Source organism: Brassica oleracea, chromosome C9, assembly GCF_000695525.1.
Source record: "Brassica oleracea var. oleracea cultivar TO1000 chromosome C9, BOL, whole genome shotgun sequence".
NCBI classification, from domain to species: domain Eukaryota; kingdom Viridiplantae; phylum Streptophyta; class Magnoliopsida; order Brassicales; family Brassicaceae; genus Brassica; species Brassica oleracea.
In genome coordinates, this window is record NC_027756.1 from 1,370,386 (window position 1) to 1,385,754 (window position 15,369).

General features: G+C 38.9%; 4 protein-coding genes across 6 annotated transcripts; 2 read left to right on the forward strand and 2 right to left on the reverse strand.

Moving 5' to 3' along the window:
• The first annotated feature begins 562 nt into the window (after positions 1-562).
• On the forward strand, positions 563-3,646 carry LOC106318741 (putative E3 ubiquitin-protein ligase RF298). 3 transcript variants are annotated; one of them, XM_013756854.1, is made up of 3 exons: positions 563-752; positions 951-2,576; positions 2,939-3,646. In XM_013756854.1, the coding sequence occupies exons 2-3, from the start codon at positions 957-959 to the stop codon at positions 3,443-3,445; spliced, it is 2,127 nt and encodes a 708-aa protein (XP_013612308.1). In that variant the 5' UTR covers positions 563-752; positions 951-956; the 3' UTR covers positions 3,446-3,646. The 3 variants fall into 3 exon arrangements, with proteins under 3 accessions (XP_013612308.1, XP_013612310.1, XP_013612309.1); XM_013756856.1 differs by having other exon boundaries at positions 2,932-3,516; XM_013756855.1 differs by having other exon boundaries at positions 579-752; positions 945-2,576.
• A 2,654-nt stretch (positions 3,647-6,300) lies between these two features.
• On the forward strand, positions 6,301-7,997 carry LOC106313372 (LRR receptor-like serine/threonine-protein kinase ERL1). Its single transcript, XM_013751170.1, has one exon. The coding sequence runs from the start codon at positions 6,641-6,643 to the stop codon at positions 7,835-7,837; it is 1,197 nt and encodes a 398-aa protein (XP_013606624.1). The 5' UTR covers positions 6,301-6,640; the 3' UTR covers positions 7,838-7,997.
• A 1,064-nt stretch (positions 7,998-9,061) lies between these two features.
• LOC106318160 (LEC14B protein) lies at positions 9,062-12,228 on the reverse strand. The gene is made up of 10 exons (XM_013756029.1): positions 12,008-12,228; positions 11,373-11,851; positions 11,154-11,273; positions 10,607-10,684; positions 10,315-10,491; positions 10,155-10,232; positions 9,910-10,088; positions 9,662-9,820; positions 9,530-9,590; positions 9,062-9,446 (listed from the first exon to the last, which is right to left on the reverse strand). The coding sequence occupies exons 2-10, from the start codon at positions 11,802-11,804 to the stop codon at positions 9,255-9,257; spliced, it is 1,476 nt and encodes a 491-aa protein (XP_013611483.1). The 5' UTR covers positions 11,805-11,851; positions 12,008-12,228; the 3' UTR covers positions 9,062-9,254.
• Positions 12,229-12,445: 217 nt separating this feature from the next.
• On the reverse strand, positions 12,446-14,355 carry LOC106318161 (F-box/kelch-repeat protein OR23). Its single transcript, XM_013756030.1, has 3 exons — positions 12,967-14,355; positions 12,732-12,841; positions 12,446-12,646 (listed from the first exon to the last, which is right to left on the reverse strand). Exon 1 carries the CDS (start codon positions 14,275-14,277, stop codon positions 13,006-13,008), a length of 1,272 nt encoding a protein of 423 aa, XP_013611484.1. The 5' UTR covers positions 14,278-14,355; the 3' UTR covers positions 12,446-12,646; positions 12,732-12,841; positions 12,967-13,005.
• Between the last annotated feature and the right edge of the window lie 1,014 nt (positions 14,356-15,369).

Sequence of the window (15,369 nt, forward strand, 5' to 3'; positions counted from 1 at the left end):
TCTGAGCTCTTGTCGATGTTACCAAAGAGACGGAATGAGAAAATTCATGCGAGCCATCCAATTGTCCCGCACCCCGCTTTGGCCCAATACCATTGTAGGTATAACCCGCGAGGCCCGCTAACAAACGGGCCGTAAAATCTGTGCCCAATCCCGCCCCGCATTGGGTCTTTATGGGCCAGGCCCGCAGGCAAGCTTCCATTTTGCCATCTCTAATTTTAACTAAATTTTCAAAATTTTAAACCAAACTAACTAAATTAACAAAAATTAACGAAGCAATCTCGAAATTTTAACCAACGTCAAATTGAAATCAAAAGCTTTAGCAATTACAATAGAATTTTTATCAACCGAGCTAACAGAATGCTGAACCAAACCATAAAACATTCATTTGGTTCAGTTCAACACAATTATGTGTTAACTAAATTAACTGACAACCGAATTAACCGTTCGAACCAAACCGGAAGCCTACTCTCGATAACATTCTGGTAATAAATATTTTTCCTAGTGACTAAAATACCCTCATGGGGGCAAATCAGTAATATTGAGTTTCCAGCACCAACCCCTCTTCTTGTCGCAAAGACAAAAAGGAAGCTCACGATCAATTCTGTTCGGCTCTTCCTCCTTGTTCTCGCCACGCACTTCCTGTCTTCTCCTCACAGTACAATCTCTGTCTTAAAAAACACTTTATTCATCGATCCCTCTCTCTCATCAATTCTCCTCCGATCATCTTTCCCCGGCTGTCCAATCCAATTCCGGTCAGTTTTTGCTAATTGATTTGATTTAATTCAATCTCGATTCGATTTAATTCCTTTATTACCTTTATGTTTCTAATGTGTGAATTGAGTTTGATTATTATATATCTCAAAGCTTCGTTCTTTATCGTTTATTGAATCTATCTAAACGCCGTTTTGTGAACGCAATCGTTTCTTTTTTCTTTTTGTCATAAGTCTCAGAAAGCAATGAACGAGTGTGTGGTTGCTTCTCTCAATGGTTCCAACAAAGTGGGAGTGTCACCACCACCACAGCCTCAAGGGAAAGGAAGAAAGAACAAGAGAAAGTTAGCTGACTCTCCTCAACCTCTCACTGATTCCTTAACTGAGTTCCCTCCATATGAGTTAGTACATTCATTAAAATTTCAAACTCCTTTGTCTGAAGAGTCTGAATCCCTAGGATGGGATGATCCGTTTGCTTGTTACCTCGAAGAGCTCTTAACATCGAACCTGATGGCTCTCTTCCGTAACGCAATGGATCAGATCGTGGCTTGTGGGTACAGAGAGGACGTTGTCCTCAAAGCTATCTCAGGGAGCAGACTCTACTGCGGAGGGAATGATCTTGTTTCCAACATTGTGAACGACACGTTGAGTTTCTTGAAGAGTGGGAAGAAAGTTTCTGGTTTGAGAGACTGTTTGTTTGAGGATCTGCAGCAGCTCGTCGCGTATACGCTGGTAGAGAAGATAAGCCTTGTTAAAGAAGTTAGGCCGTCTGTTTCGACGGTCGAAGCCATGTGGAGGCTGTTGATGTGCGACTTGAATGTTTTCCAAGCGTTTGAGATGGAAGGAGATGGCATTGTGGAGTGCAATCCTACAAAGTACAGTGAGCCTGTCGTCAAATTTGGGAACTTCAAGAACTGTAATGGTTCTTCTAGTGAAGTCGCTAAAAGAAAAACCTTAGCTTCTTCTTCTTCTTCTGTTGCTGCTGCTTCCGGTGAGAAATTAGTGTCCGGTCGAAAAGGCCGGACCAAGAAAGAAGTGGCCATGATGCGGCAAAAATCATGTGTGGATAAGATCAGAACTTACAGCAAAGGGAGTGGTTATAAGACTGCAAAGTATCCGTCGGTCGGCGGCTTTCTTGTTGAGAAGAGAGGCAAATCACCATCAAAGATAGCATCAGAGGTTGTGAAAGATCCTCCAGCATTAGATGGGAGTGGATATTTTACTGCCTTACCTGCTGTTAACGCTCCACCAGCACCGTTACCTTCTTGTTCTGAGCCAGCGCCGGATTACTACATTGGGATCCCTTATGATGCATCTCTGGGGATATACATTCCCCGGAACAAAAGAGATGAGTTGGTTTTAAAGCTAGCTCCCAGGATGAAAGATCTGGAGACTGAGCTTCAGGTGTGGACTGACTGGGCCAATCAGAAAGTAAAGCAGGCGACTAGCAGACTTCTCAAGGACCAGCCTGAGCTCAAGGCGCTGAGGAAAGAGAAAGAAGAGGCGGAGGAGTTGAGAAAAGAGAGGCAAATATTAGAAGAGAACAATACGAAGAGGCGGTCCGAAATGGAGTTTGCGTTGAGTAAAATGACTAGACAGCTGGAGAAAGCGAACAACGCGGTTCGCAGGCTCGAGATGGAACAGTCTCTGTTGAGGAAAGAGAGGGAAGCTGCTAACTTAAGAGCTGCTGAGGCTGCTGTGAACTATAAAGAAGCTAAGGAGAGAGTGCAAAGGACGTTGAAGAGTAGTCAGTCATGGGAAGGGCAGAAGGCTTTGTTGCAGGAAGAGGTTAAGAGTCAAAGGGACAAGGTGGCAGAGCTACAGCAAGAAGTTGCCAAGGCGAAAAATCGCCAAAACCAAATTGAGGTTAGACAAAAAGCCTTTTGCAAAGATTAGGGCTTCTTGTTTGATTACTGATCATAATCCTTCAACAGAGAAGGTATCTTTTGGTTCTTTGCATCAAGATGTGTTGATTAGAAGTGGTCGGTATGTGAAAGATTGTAGTGTTAAGTGCAGTCCAGGGCCGGATCTGGGCACAGACCAATGAAACATTGGCCTTGTCCACAAAATTTTTGAAGGTTTTTTACATTTTTTATAGGCTCTAAATTACGAGAATTTTTTATTTATTTATTTAAATTTTTTGGAAATGTTTTTAAGCCTCCAAAATCTCAGATCCGGTCCTGAGTGCAGAAGATATAATGAAAGATAACTAATGAAACAGTTTGCAGGCTACTTGGAAACAAGAAAAGGCAGCGAAGGAGAAACTTGCTGCTCAAGCGACTGCACTAAAGGAAGAGAGAGTGAAACTGGAGGAACTTGGAAAAGCAGAAGAAGAGAGAATCAAAACAAAAGCTGAGAACGACGTGAGATACTACACCGAGAACATCAAGAGACTGGAGAGTGAGATCTCAAAGCTGAAACTCAAATCAGATTGTTTGAAGATAGCTGCGTTGAAGAAAGGTATTGATGGAAGCAATGATATGACTCATACCACCACTACTACAAAGGCAAGTCTGATTTGGGAGAACAATCATAGGACAGAGGGGAAGATCAAAAGGGAGAGGGAATGTGTGATGTGTTTGTCTGAAGAGATGAGTGTGATTTTCTTGCCTTGTGCTCATCAGGTTCTTTGCTCTAAATGCAACCAGCTTCATGAGAAGGAAGCCATGGATGATTGTCCGTCTTGTCGGGCCAAGATCCAGAGGAGGATCCAGGCTCGTTTTGCTCGCGGGTAAAGCTTTTTATCCGCTTACGTGTTTTCGAACCATGATGGCAATGAAGGTTTTGCTTTGGTTGTTTTCTCTTTGAACTGCTCTTATTACATCAGTTACGTCTAAATTATACACATCTTGTAAAGGGTGACTTTACATTTCCTCATTTTCTTATATCCATCAGTAATAAATGGAAGAGGCTCTGCCGACTTTCTTTACATTTCATTTTTGTTTAAAGTTTGGTCTTGATTCTACTACACGCTATATATTTATGATAGTTGCATTGGCATTTCAGTTTTCGATTCAGTAAATTTAGTTTTCGGTCCTAAAGATAATCTGTAAAAATATCAGGTCCATCTCGGTTCTAGTTCATTTCACGTTTTTAGAAATGTTCTTTTAATTCAGATAAATTTTATGGATAGTTCTAGTTTTTCTAAAAATATATTGGATAATCTGAAATATTTTGGATAGAAATTTATTTGTATAATTCGGTTTTTCGGTAATTCAGTTTATAAATAGTATTTTTAAAATATTTTGTTATTTCAAAACTAAACATAAATAATATTTTTAAATATATAAACAATAATGTAAAAAAATCGAGTATCCATTCGGTTCATGGATGGTTCCGTCTCGGTTTCAATTTTTCGGTTTCAAAAATATAAAAATGGTTCGAATATTTAGGAAATTTCGGTTGAGCCTCAGTTTTTTTGGTTCGGTTCCGGATAAATGTGCATATGCCTAGTTGCACTCTTGAGCAGTTTTTCTCACTATGACATAATTCAACGGACATTGATATTTTTGATTATTTTCATATACGATTTTTGATAATGGTTTTCATATGGCAATGGCTTTTATACATATCACTTTAAGTTTGTTAGTACTCTTGTGTGCTTAGCCGTAAAGCAAAACGCTTTTCATAGGAGCTTATGAATACTATGCGACCCTTTTGTTATCATCACAACGTGTGGATAAATCAACCTTTAAACTAATAATTTCCCTCTATCAAAATACACAAGTGGTTGGAATATAATGCGTAGTTCATTAGTCTTGTAGGCATATGATTAGCAATTTAATTTAGTTTCTAGGACATGATTGTCGACAATTGATAATGGTTAATTATATATAATCGCTTATCTTTTTTAGGTATCGATTCAATTACATGGTCCCATCATATAGGTTTTGATGTGTCCTAATGTGCAAACACATGCAGCTAAAAGATTGTTCTAAGTTGCAAAGTTGTTAGTCTACTTGCCTGACATATACTAACTCCGTTCCCGAAAGTAAGATGTTTTAAATTTTTGTCTTGTTCCACAAAGATAGATTTTCTATATTGTTAAGGTATTTTTTTATACTTTTGAGGAACATTAATTGAGAATATTTGAATTGATTAAATTTCATTGGTGAAAAGTTATTGGAAAGCGTAATAAAGTAAAAAATAAATTAAATTATAAACATTTATTAAATTTTTAATAAGCGTGCATAGTCTAGAAAATCTTACTTTCAGGAACAGAGGGAGTATAAGGTTAGAAGCAACTAATTTTTTTTTGGCTCTATAAATTTATTTTATAAAAAGTTAATGTAATAATATACAAGATCGGGGCTTCGAACTCAGCACCTTGACCAAATTAGCGACCAAGCTTACCATTAGAACTAACCGAACTTTATTGAAAATGGCCCCTAAATTAATTTTAAGCTATCCGGCCCTCAAACTAATGCTTGATCAGCCTTTATTCAGTCCCGGCCCTGAGTCTACTCCATTTCAAGAATGAATCGTTCTAACTATATTGGTGTGATAATAATCATTAGAAGCCGTAGTTTTCTTTTCCTTTGTGAGTGTCAAGTATGGGACCATGAAGAAGAAACAGTGGAATGATAGATGGAGTGAGAATGACGACTCACAGAGCATCGCTAACACTCATATCCCGTTAACAACCATCATCATCATAAACAACTTAACGTCGGAAAAAAAAAAAAACTTAACGTCGAAGCTTTCTTAGTTTTTGTTTTATGTTATAAGCTTTGGCGTGCACATCGGTGCAAAGTGATCATGACGACTGAGAGGACACAAACACAGATTCCAAACAGGTGTGTACATTTTCTCTATTGGTGGGACCTTGATTTGGAGGCTTGTAACGTTTTCTGCTTTGGCTTTGATCACTTGGAAGTTTCTCTATTGGCTTCCTCACACGACTAAGAGTCTAATTCGATGCAATACACTATATGACACTTATTCAAACCTAATTCTGTTATATAAAATGTAATAAATCAAGGATAGGAAAAGCAAATTTGTTTTATATGCTACTAAATCAAGTTTTAAATTCAGCTAAATAAGAAAACATACTAAACTCCAAAATTTTATGGATACCAAAATGGTAGAAGTAAATTGATTTTTCCAAAGAGGCAAAAGCGAGTCTATCCTTTTTCGTCGTTTGAAATTCATTAAAACCAAAAAAAAATGATACATGGATAAATTACTTTTCATGTCAAAAAGAAGAAGATAAATTACTTTTCTTAAAAATACGTGGGTGTGATTTCTGATTAATATTAAATTAATGTATATAATTTACAAGAATAAAATGCATGTAAAATCCAAAATATCATGAATTTTGGTAAACTTGTTTATTGCAAATTTGTTATAAGTATTAAAAAATTGTGATAAAATTGTTAACAAAACACAAATAGCTGACCTGTCACAGACATCGCATATACGTGGCACATGACTTACGACCCCACCACCAAAGGCTCTTCTTTCCGTGCTGATCTGTCACTCCGAACCTGAGGTTCGGACGGCCGTTTTCCCTGTTACAGAAAAACTACATTATAGTAATAGTATTTCACTGACACGGTCGAATCATAAATGTAAAACCCTTTTTCATTATAGAATTTATTACTCTTTTCTTCACAAAGTCACCAAACATCTTTTGCTTTCCAAAAACAAAAAAAAGCAGAGGAAGAAGAAGAAGAACAAAGAAAGAATACTCAGCTCTTGATTTCGCTTCCTTCTCAAGCCATCTTCATTACCATTTCTTTTGTCCCTCTCTCTCTCACACTTCTGTCCGAATAAATCTTTTTTCTTCTTCTTCTTCTTTAAATCCGCCATTAAAACTCCCACAAACACACCATCATCTTTTTCCGACATACACGCACGATCCATTTGGTTTGTGTCTAAAAAGTCTCTGTTTTTATTTAAAGCTGTAACGGCTAAGTAACTTGAAGAACATGAGATTTGCTCCTTTGAGTTTGGTTCCGGTTCTGCTTCTTCTACTACGCTGGGAGCAGCCTTTCACGGAGGCGATGATCAACCCAGTTGACTTCTTAGCTCTCCAAGCGATACGAAAGTCTCTGGACGACTTGCCGGGTTCCAATTTCTTCGACTCCTGGGACTTCACCGGCGACCCTTGCAGCTTCGCCGGCGTTTACTGCGACGGAGACAACGTCACCGCCCTTAATCTCGGCGATCCAAGAGCTGGGTCGCCCGGTTTATCGGGCCGGATCGACCCGGCGATCGGAAAGCTCTACGCTTTAACGGAGCTCACGATCGTCCCGGGTCGGATCATAGGTTCGTTACCCGACACGATCTCTCACTCCAAAAATCTCCGGTTTTTAGCAATCACCAGAAACTTCATCTCCGGCGAGATTCCGGCGAGTCTCGGCGAGCTTCGCGGACTCAGAACGCTTGATCTGAGTTATAATCAGTTAACCGGGTCGGTTCCTCCGTCAATCGGATCCTTACCGGAGCTATCCAATTTGATTCTGTGTCACAATCATTTAAACGGTTCGCTTCCTCGGTTCTTCTCTCAGACGCTAACCAGAATCGATCTCAAACGCAACAACCTCACCGGTGCAGTTTCTCCCACGTCTCTCCCTCCGTCGCTACAATACTTATCACTCGGTTGGAACCAGCTAACCGGTCCGGTAAACCAGGTTTTACTCAGATTAAACCAGCTCAGCTACCTCGATCTCAGCTTAAACCGGTTCACTGGTGCAATTCCCGGTCAGATCTTTGCTTTCCCGATCACGAATCTCCAGCTACAGCGCAATTTCTTCTACGGCGCGGTTCAACCGGCGAATCAGGTGACGATTGCAACCGTCGATTTAAGCTTCAACAGATTCTCCGGCGAGATTTCTCCGCTTCTCTCCAGCGTGCAGAACCTCTATTTAAACAATAACCGGTTCACCGGTCAAGTCCCGGTTACCTTCGTGGATCGGTTATTGGCATCGGGTATACAAACGCTATACCTTCAGCATAACTTCTTGACGGGGATACAGATTAGTCCGGCGGCGGATATTCCGGTGAGCAGCTCTTTGTGTCTTCAGTACAACTGTATGGTGCCGCCGGTACAGACTCCGTGTCCGGTTAAGGCCGGTCCGCAGAAAACCAGACCCACGACGCAATGCAACGAGTGGAGAGGGTAATAATGTCATTTGAGATAGTTATGGGTTTTCGTATCAAATAGATTTTTCTCCGGTTATTTTGTTACAACTTTCGAGTTTCGAGGGTATAAAGAAAAACTATTCGTTTATTCGTTGGTGACTTTTATGAATGAGAACCATAATGCGATGTATGTTTAATTTATTCGTACGGCTTCGAATAAAACGAGCAAGACCTATGTATTAACGAACTCGTTTTTAATCTTTTTCACTTTATTTTTATAAAAGTTTTAAAAGTTCTAAAGATTAAAAGTACCTTTTTTTAAGTTCTAAAAATATTTTTACAACATTCACAATCGTTTTCATCTGATAAAATAAAGTTCTAAAAATACTTAAAGAACATTTACAATCGTTTTCTTAACTTTGTTCATTAATGACACTTTTTAAAAACCGCAAAACATGATATTTTTTTTCAAAGTTAAAACTATTAAATTTACAGGTAAACCAAAAATCAAAACCTAAAACCAAAAAGTCTACACAAAAGAAAAATACGCTATTTAATATTTGAAACTCTTAATATTGAAATTGTATGAGATGCTAGATTATCAAATAGTATTATACTATCTCAATTTTAAAATTATGCGAAAAGTATTTATCTTATGCATATTTAAGATTCTTCACAATACATAATATAATTTTTGTTCTCCATAAAAACCATCATTTATGGTTTGTTAGGTGTTGATTGTAAACACAATCACAATGATTAGTTTACTAATTGTAAAAAAGGTTTACAAATTTCCATATATTATAATCAGAACAAACCTTTTTTACTTTCGAAATCAGTCCCCACTTTGGTTGATCATGATGCAAACGTTCTAACAAGAATTTAAAGTCGCAGTGAATACAAACAAAAAAAAGAACAACTATTTCTATTTACGCCTCAGAGATTATACATATGTAAAAGTTTGGAATGTCTTTGAAAATTCCCAATAAGAAAAGAGATGTAGCATAGAAATAGAGCTCAATCAAATTCATAGTTGATAGCAGATTTGAATCTTTAGACTGGAAAAATGTACTATATATTGCATCTCTATGAGTCTCGGAACGATCATCGTGAGATCATAGATGGTGATCGATATCACTATGAGATAGAGATCAACAGCTGAACTTGCAAAGCTCGTTTCTCATTTCAATAATCCTATTATTCAGTTTACTTATATTACAAAAATCCATCACAAACACACACATATATAAATAACCTTTTAAAAATGGTTGGAGAAGAGAATAGTTTATTTATTTTTATCACAACAACATACACCATAACATAGCCTTCTTTTACCTTTAAAAGCCTTATTCGATGATTCTCACTTGTGTTTTATATCATTCATCACCTTCTCTACATTTTATATATAAACTTACAGATACCATATATGTGTATGTGTAGTAGATGTAGTAGATTGGCTCAGTAGTAGAAATGTCTCCTTCGGACCCTCTTCTTGCTCATGATCGGCGCCTCACCGCTCCCAGGAAACTCCCATTTCACAAGATCTCCGTCCCACGACGAGCTTATAAGCGTCGGATAATGCGGATGCCAGTTACAGTCTCTCACAGGTGAGCTATGGTGCTTTAACACCGCCGCTTTATCTCCACTTTCCTAAGAACACATACATAGATTCCAAGATTGGTCAATAAGGATTATCTCTTAGAATGTGTTTATGAGGAGGATAAGGCTATTACCAAGTCATATATGTAGACAGAACTGTCGTTGGATCCTGTGTATATGTACTTTTGACCAGTACTGTAAAAAAATAAAAAAGAATCAGAGACAAGAACCTAGAGTACATTATTGAGCTTGAGAAGACTACTGACCTATGAGCTGGAGAGAAGTAGCAACGGATGAGAGTACGCAACACTGAGTGACCCTTATATGTAGACACAGACTGATCATAAGGGTGCTTTAGATCTCTTGCCTCCGAAGGGTAATCCATCCATCTGTAATCCCATTCATAGTTTCTGTGCACCTCATTCCTGTTATAAGAATAAATAACAACAAATTCAACTTCATTCTAACTAATCACTTGCCACAAATCATCAACCATAAACAAGATTGGTGTTACCTTGCAGGTACAGTTGAGGACATTTTTCTAATATCCCATAGCTTGATGGTTTGGTCTTTCCCATTTGATATGAAATAGCGACCATCTCCGCGGCTATCGATAAATGTAACACCTTCTAGGTGTCCCACCAGAACACCAGTTGGCTTATCTCTCCCAATGAAACAACGCCTATCCCAAACCTGTTGATGCAGATGAATCCTCAACAAGATCCTTCAAGAAGACGAAACAAATGATTGTAACTTTACCTTGCAGAGATTATCATCACCTCCAGAGAGAATCAGGTGTCCACTTTCATCGGCGAAACACACAGTGTTCACATCAGACTGCAGGCAGCAATGGAGAATATACTATTATCGGTATTGGAAGGAACTTTCTCTGGAAAGCAAATGAGAAATGATTTATTACCGTGTGTGCAACAGTCCGGAGTGAGACTCGGTTTGCTTCAAGATCATAAACGTAAATGGAATCATCACTGCTACCAGCAACGAGTTCTCGTCCATCTGTTGAAAATTTCACAGAGAATATCCCAAAAGAGTAGCCTCCATCTTCTTCAGAAGAGAAGTCTAATCCATCATGGATCTCCTGGTAAAAGACAAACACCTCAGAAGCTTAATTAAACACCATTAAGAAGCTGCTGAGATATCATCTCATTATAATATCCTGTTCTTCTTACTAACAAAGTGGTGTGGGTTCATACCGTGACATTTGCGTGAGACTCGGTTGTACCAGATCCAACATCGACTATGTGAACAATAGGTGACATGCTTGCATAAACCTCCAAAAATGAAAAAAAAAAAAAAAGATTCATTATTCCTTTCTTTGGACGATAAGAAGAAAGATTTGATATAAAAACCAGAGACTATGAAGACTAGACAAAACTACTTTCCCTGCATCACTAATTCACTATAAAATACTCTCTCTGTTTCGTATTAAGTGTTGTTTTAGTTTCTAATTTTTTTATTTTATTATAAGTGTGGTTTTACATTTTCAATGCATTATTAAATAACTCCCAGCTTTTACCTTTATTTTAGTTCATTAATTAACAAAAAATTAAACAAATTAGTGTATTAAACAAGGGTAAAACAGAAAAAATCTACTAGTTTTCGTATTTTATGTGCAAAAATCTTAAACGACACTTGTTGTAAAATGGATGGAATAATATGATAAAAAAAGTTCAAAATCATATGAAACCTTTTCACATCAAACATGAACAACTAGTTACTGAAAGATCCAAAAAAACTCACCAGGTTTCGCTGATCAGGGGACAGAGAGGTATCAGTAACAGTCCAACGCAAGCTCTTTGCAAGAATATCCTTTTGAACTTTCCAACCTTTCTCTACATTGTAAATCCGAATATGGCTTCCCTGAAAGTAAAACAATCCAAAAAATTAACTTTGCAAACAGACAAAGCCAAGACATTTCCATAACACAAGACTAGAGATGAGACATGTTACTTAATATACCTGAAAGCCAGCAATGAAGAGAGACCCATCAGTTGAAAACTGAGAGACATAAGCTCGGCTGTCCATCTGATCCACAAGCCAAGGACCCTTAACAGGCAAATACCTACTCAAGATATGACAACGATCAGCTGAAGAAAACCTTCCTCCTCTTCCAGAGAAGTTACTCTCACGACCAGCCAACATCTTCACAGTGGGAACAGGCAACTGATGCCTCCCGGGGACTTGACGGCTAAACCGTTCATGAGGACAAGACTTCAGCTTAGTGACTTGGCTGATCTCATTGTCTAAATCACCCAAACGCTCACTCGATCTGTGACTACTACCAACACCGTAATAGCCCTTTCCAGCGTCGCATAGATCGGATTCAATCTCGAGTCTACTCATTGCATAACCCATTTCATCAGTATCAGAATCACTTGGTCCTGAAAACATTATAGGAGACAACCACCATCGAACATTCGCTCGTACCACCAATTCACCTGCCAAAAAACAAAACCCAAGTTCCAAAATCAATCAAAGTTGTTGTCTTTATCTAAATAAAATCACCAGAGACATCGAGAGAAACCCCAGAAACAGGATCGTTTTTGGGAAACCTGATCGCGAATTCGATTGAAATGATTGATTGATTGATTTACCTGTACGAAGGAGGAGGACTCGTAACGGTTCTCGCAAAAAGGATCGCTGGTCTCTTCTTCTCTTTAACTCAAGTTGTCGGAGTTAAAAAAGTTTTTGCCTTTTTCGACGAATTTGAGCGGATACGGTTTTGTGTCGTCGACGTGTGTCTTGATGGAGCGTGCAGAGCTGTGTTTGCCACGTTTGACTTTGTACAATAGAGCAAGTGTTGTGGTCACTCTTCCAAATCATTGATTGATTGCTATATACTCAATTACTAAATTCAGATTATATATTAAGATAATCAAGGTTTTATTTTTATCTTTTGATTTTGACTCAAAATTAGCAACTTCGAACCCATTGTCACACAACATATGATATGAATTGTGATTATAAACATATTATCTCAATCCGATTGGTGTACGGAGTATATATATAAATACCAGTGCAAATTTGGCAAATGACTTAGAATACTATTATATCTACTAATAGGTAAAACGTCTGGTTCGTAGCACAAACAATCACACCATGCTACGACAATAATTTAATGGTAAGAGACTGTCTTGTATTGCTCCATGACCACCTTTGCCTATGGACGGAAGCAGCAGAAAACTGTCTTCTCTTTTATGGTAAAACCTTTATTACAGAACCTGTTGTGATGACTGAGTGTCAAAAAGAGATTCACAGAGTCAGGATTTGGATAGTAAATGAAGACAACTAACTAATAGAAGAAGAAGAACTCTTCACCTAAACTTTTATACGATCATCATCCACTCCATGTTCTAGACGGTAACTGACAGAGAAGACAATGACCAAATCCTTCATTGGTTGGTAGTAAATCCATAGTGTAAAAATATCTGTATTTACAATATAACATAATACCCAAACTTCATTCTTTTTTTTTCAACCTGTACAGACAACGTAAAGGTAAAACAAACGACACAGTAATACTAACTGAACTGTTCAGAATCAGAGCTCACACCATGAACACCAACTATTTATTCTTCCAGATGATGTGATGCTACAATCTGATGGTGCACATAACCGTGGTCCTGAAATCAAGCTGGTGATTAAACGGCAGCTTAGCAACAACAGACCTCCAAGTCCTCTTCTTGGGATCATACACATGAATCATCAAACAACCAGCATTGCTCCTCTGTCTAGTATCCATCAGATTATACCCATCCAATAGAATCATAACATGCAACTCCCCATTCACCGCAACGAACCCAACCGGTTTATCAAAATGAGCTTTCTTCGGCACGCTCGACTCCTTCACCCAACGATTCGAACCCATCTCGTACCTAAGAATCCACTCCCTATCCAACATGTAAAACACAGACTCCACAGCAACAATCTTCCCCAGCTTGGGACTCTCTCCCTCTCCCCACATATCTCCAACCAAACGCCACTTCTCAATCTCACCACCGTCGAGATTCATCACCACCGCGTCTTTACAGTACTCATCAACGGGTAGAACTCCGGAAACAGTCCTTGACCCACAATATCCACCCATCACCCAAAACTCTCTCTCCTCTCCACCAACAACAAACCCGACACAGCCAGCTCTAAACCTAGGCAACTCATCCATCTCCCTCCACTCATCTCTCTCCACGTCATACACCTCAACCGAACTCATCCTACTCCCAGCAGCGCCAAACAGCGAGTGCCGCGAACCTCCCCCCGCAACAACAATCCTATCTCCACCAATCGCAGCGCAGGCGAAGCTGCCACGTGGAGACAGCATGGGAGCCAACCGCTCCCAGGCCATCTTCACGAAGCTGTAGCGGAAAACTGACGAACTCGGCAAAGGCCGATCGAGAGGGTACGACCTCGTATCGAACGCCGAGCCGCCGAGGACGTAGAGATCCGATCCCACCCCGACGGCGACGAAGTTGCAGAGGCCGTACACGTGGGGGTTGCACGGCATCAAGGGGAGGGATCTCCAGGAGAGAGTGATCGGATCGAAGAGGAACGGAGGAGAGATGGAGGGATCCTGGGGGAAGACGCAGAGGAGGTGCGAGAGGCGGTGGCGGTTGTCGTCGCGGCGGCGGAGGGAGATTAGGGTTTTGGAGGAGAGGAAGGCGTACCAGGATTTGGAGGTGGATTTGAGGCGGGGGATGTGGGGGTAAGGGACGAAGGAGAGGATGAGCCGAGCGACGTCGTTTGATAGGCCGGGGATTAGGGTTAGGGTTGGGTCGATTCGTGGCTTGGGGCGAGGGAGATAAGGTCGCGATGATGATGATGATGAGGAGGAGGACTGTAGGCGTGAGGAGAAGATTGGTAAAGGCATGGTTTGTGCCGACGGGGAGAGAGATCTCCGGTCACTTAGGGAGAGTCGTCATCGCGGAGATGGAAATGATCAAAGGACTGATTCTGATTCCTCGGCTGAGATAAAGATATTTAAAGAGTAATCGTGAGCAGGGTGAGGCTTCTTGGGCCTTAAGTGGGCCTTAACCGGTCCTAAACTGGGCTTAATTCAGGTTTCTCTTCTTTTTTGAGGGGCAAAATTCAGATTTTTCAACGCCACATAATAGATATGTGAAAAGGTGAATTTTGAATCAAACATTTAGGCAGTGCGTGTCCTTGTTGATGTGAAAAGGTGAATTTTGAATCAACATATTAGGCACTATTCGTTTGAATGTTGATGTTAGGGCCGGTCCTCAAATTTAGGGGACCGCAGGTGATTTATTAAAGATTTCATCTAAAAAAAAGTTTTTGGTAAATTTGAGGATTTAAAAACTTTTTTTATGTAATTTTTTCAAAAATTTTAGAAGCTTAAAGGTAATGTTTCGTTAGGCTTTGCCCAAAACCGGTCCTAATTTGTAACGTTGTTCATGAGAAGAGTGTTGTTTGTTTTATTTGCGGCACTTGCAAATCGCTATTTCAAACATTTTGTTCATGAAACAATGCATGTCTATATTTTAAATAACATTACTAATTTACAATACCCTATATATTAATTGAGAAGCATTTGAAAAATTAGAACTTTAATTTTGTATTAATTAAAAAAAACTCCAAATCCTAGGTGGCACTCTAAATGCTTTCTAAATTCCATTTCAAAGAATTCTAGAGCATCTAATATAAAATATAGTTTAATCTAATGGTGTCACATTATTTCATAATTATATAACACTAGAGAACATTATATTAACCTAAAATATAGGAAGTGTGTATTATTTCCTTAAATAAAAGCTACGGAATTACCTAATATGATTTACATATATATGGCAATTAATGATTATGAATAATAAAGATTTGATAACAATTTTTGCATCCTTCTTTATTTTTGTTTAAATTTATATTATTAAAAAAAATAAACAATCACATTAAACATATAATAAAAAATTAGATTTTTTCTTATATGTTATATTTTGAATTTTTT

Coding starts and splice junctions, on each gene's coding strand:
- LOC106318160 (XM_013756029.1), bottom strand. CDS start 11,804: ATGTTTTCAGGACCAAGTGATTCTGATACTGATGAAATGGGTTATGCA. Junction 10,685..11,153: donor CCCCTGATCAGCGAAACCTG/GTGAGTTTTTTT, acceptor TCATTTTTGGAG/GTTTATGCAAGCATGTCACC. Junction 10,492..10,606: donor AGTCTCACGCAAATGTCACG/GTATGAACCCAC, acceptor GTCTTTTACCAG/GAGATCCATGATGGATTAGA.
- LOC106318161 (XM_013756030.1), bottom strand. CDS start 14,277: ATGCCTTTACCAATCTTCTCCTCACGCCTACAGTCCTCCTCCTCATCA.
- LOC106313372 (XM_013751170.1), top strand. CDS start 6,641: ATGAGATTTGCTCCTTTGAGTTTGGTTCCGGTTCTGCTTCTTCTACTA.
- LOC106318741 (XM_013756854.1), top strand. CDS start 957: ATGAACGAGTGTGTGGTTGCTTCTCTCAATGGTTCCAACAAAGTGGGA. Junction 2,577..2,938: donor ATCGCCAAAACCAAATTGAG/GTTAGACAAAAA, acceptor AACAGTTTGCAG/GCTACTTGGAAACAAGAAAA.